This window comes from Arachis ipaensis, chromosome B04 (genome assembly GCF_000816755.2).
Source record: "Arachis ipaensis cultivar K30076 chromosome B04, Araip1.1, whole genome shotgun sequence".
NCBI lineage: Eukaryota > Viridiplantae > Streptophyta > Magnoliopsida > Fabales > Fabaceae > Arachis > Arachis ipaensis.
The window spans coordinates 111223007-111225427 of NC_029788.2; the positions used below are offsets into that span (position 1 = coordinate 111223007).

Here is a 2421-nt window from a genome sequence, read left to right on the forward strand (position 1 = left end):
AATCGCACGTATGTGTTTTGTTTTTCACGTATTTTCATTGTATATCGATTTTGAATATATATTATATTAATTTAACAACTATTTTTTGTATATACGTAATAGAATTTGTTCAAAGTATTTATAAGTTTTTATGACTATATAAATACAATCAGCAAAACTATTAACGAAATGATAAAAAGCATACTATAGAAAGAGTATCCATATTTTACTACTAAAGTAGTGGACGCTAGTTTAAAGAAAAAGTTTGCCTACTTAGAAAAAGAGATCAGTAATCTTGTTCCGTACTAGTAATATATGTAAGGAGATACCAAAAAGAAATAGAAATATACCAACACTTTGGTAGTTTGGTTAATTAAATTAGAGTAACACTTATTTCTATCTTGAAAGTGCTAATGATGATGATTAGAAATGAAGCAGTTAACTATAGGAGTTTTATATATAAAGTTTCTCAAGATAAAAAATAATTATATATTATTTGTCACAAAACCACTCTTTTCAAAAAATTTAAACGAATAAAAAAAGCAATATAAATAATTATATCTCTAATACATTCTTTCAAGTAATAGTTTTTTTTCTTTTTTGATTTATTTGATTTGTATAGATTTTTTTTCTCCTTTTTATTAGCCTTGCTATTTCTTTTATTTTTGAAGCTACTAAAAAGGTTAAAGGTCTATTTATTTTTTGTCCCTTAATATCAATTAAATAGTTAATGATAATGGTTAGTCCTTAATACTTGAAAAGGCCAAGTTACGGTACTATATTATATTATAAAATTATTCTTTCTAAAAAATTAAAATGATAAAAAAAATAATATAAATAATTATATTTCTGATAGTTTTATTTTAACTCATAGGGTGCAGTGAGGTTGATATGCATATGAAGCAGCTACTCATCATGAAGAGGGATACCGAAATGTACCTGCAAGGCATGTGTACGTGGTAAATAAGTGGATGCATATAAGCCACATGGGGAATCAATGGAAGTTGCTTCTTTTAGTTAAACTGTGTCTACTATATGTTTTTGTGATGTGTCATGTTTGTGTTTTCTATTTTGGAGGTTTTTAGAGAAAGAGCTCAGTGGAGTAGTGCTGTAACAAAAATGCTCTTATTAATTATATATTTGATTCGGTTTATCTTCATAAGTGTTTATTGTATATTATCATTTTATACATCGTTATAATATAAGAAAACACTAATCAATAGTATTATCGTTGTGGTTAAAGATAGGATACTTGAAAGAGATCATGATAATCTAAGATATTAACACGAAGGAGATAGATCTATGTATTCATAGTAGATGGTAATTTTATTTACTTCTTTTTTATTTTTACATCAAGATGGCAAATTGCAACAAAGATTTAGAATTGAACTTTATTACAAAATGGTCACTTTCTCTTGTTCACAAAAATCAATGGACCATCACCGCTTCACTGCACTCATATACATAAATATATACTGTTTACAGTGCGATTTAAATCAATTTTAAATAAAAAATTTATTCGATTCGAACACTAATTTTACTTGTAGTGTGGTTTAGATTGAATGACTTTTTAAAAAAAATCCGATCCAACTCCAAGCGGTTTCGATTAGATTCGATTTGCGATTTTTTAAATTAAAAAAATTAAATATACATAATAAGTCTTAACATCAAATTTTAAATAACCAATAATAATAACCGGTGACTCTGACCCTGGCAACCCAAGCCTCAACTCAGTTGCTTTCAGGTTCAACCCAATGCTTTCTTCCATTTCACCAACCTCTCCCAACCCTACATACCCCTTTTCTGCAGACATCAACCCAACTCTTCTCTTTTGTTCGTAGCAGCGAGATTCTAAGACAAACTTTTTGTGCTTGTGTGTAGAGAGAGCTTTGGAGTTCTTTCTCTCTCTGTTTTGTACGTAAAACTCACTGCACTCTGTTTGGTTTATTTATGTATGTGTTTCCGCTGTTGAGTGTAAACAGTAAACTACAATAACTACGACTAGTATTTTTAAAGAGTTATGCTACTTATACATTAAAATTAGTTATTGGTATAAAATATATGTTAAAATATAAATAAATATTAAAAATAAATTAAATTACATATATATTTATACATAAATATATTAGTAATTAATTTTAGTATATAAATAATATTTTTAATTTTTTGCTAGTTTATATGACTATGGTATAATATTCATTTTTTTACTCCATAATATTAGAGTATAGTATACAATTTTTCATTTGCTACCTTTACTCATTCATCTCCTCATCATGATACACTTAAATAATACACATGCAGCAGGCAATCATGCTAGCTGCTTGTTGAAGGCTCTATTGCCCAGACAATGTATTCAAGTATTTCCGGTGAGAAAGTTATTGTAGTGATATGTTCGGCTTGATGCTTGAACAACCTAAAGAAGAATATTAGAAGGCATCATAA

The 2421-nt window shown here is 27.6% G+C and overlaps 1 protein-coding gene across 1 annotated transcript in view; it reads left to right on the top strand.

Annotated features, from left to right (window-relative positions):
* LOC110271196 (non-specific lipid-transfer protein 3-like) overlaps positions 1–1141 on the top strand; it is a 1990-nt gene extending 849 nt beyond the window's left edge. Inside the window, exon 2 of the mRNA XM_021121569.1 lies at positions 854–1141. Within this exon, the coding sequence (XP_020977228.1) occupies positions 854–863 (10 nt within the window). The 3' untranslated portion in view covers positions 864–1141. The remainder of the gene's footprint in view (positions 1–853) is intronic.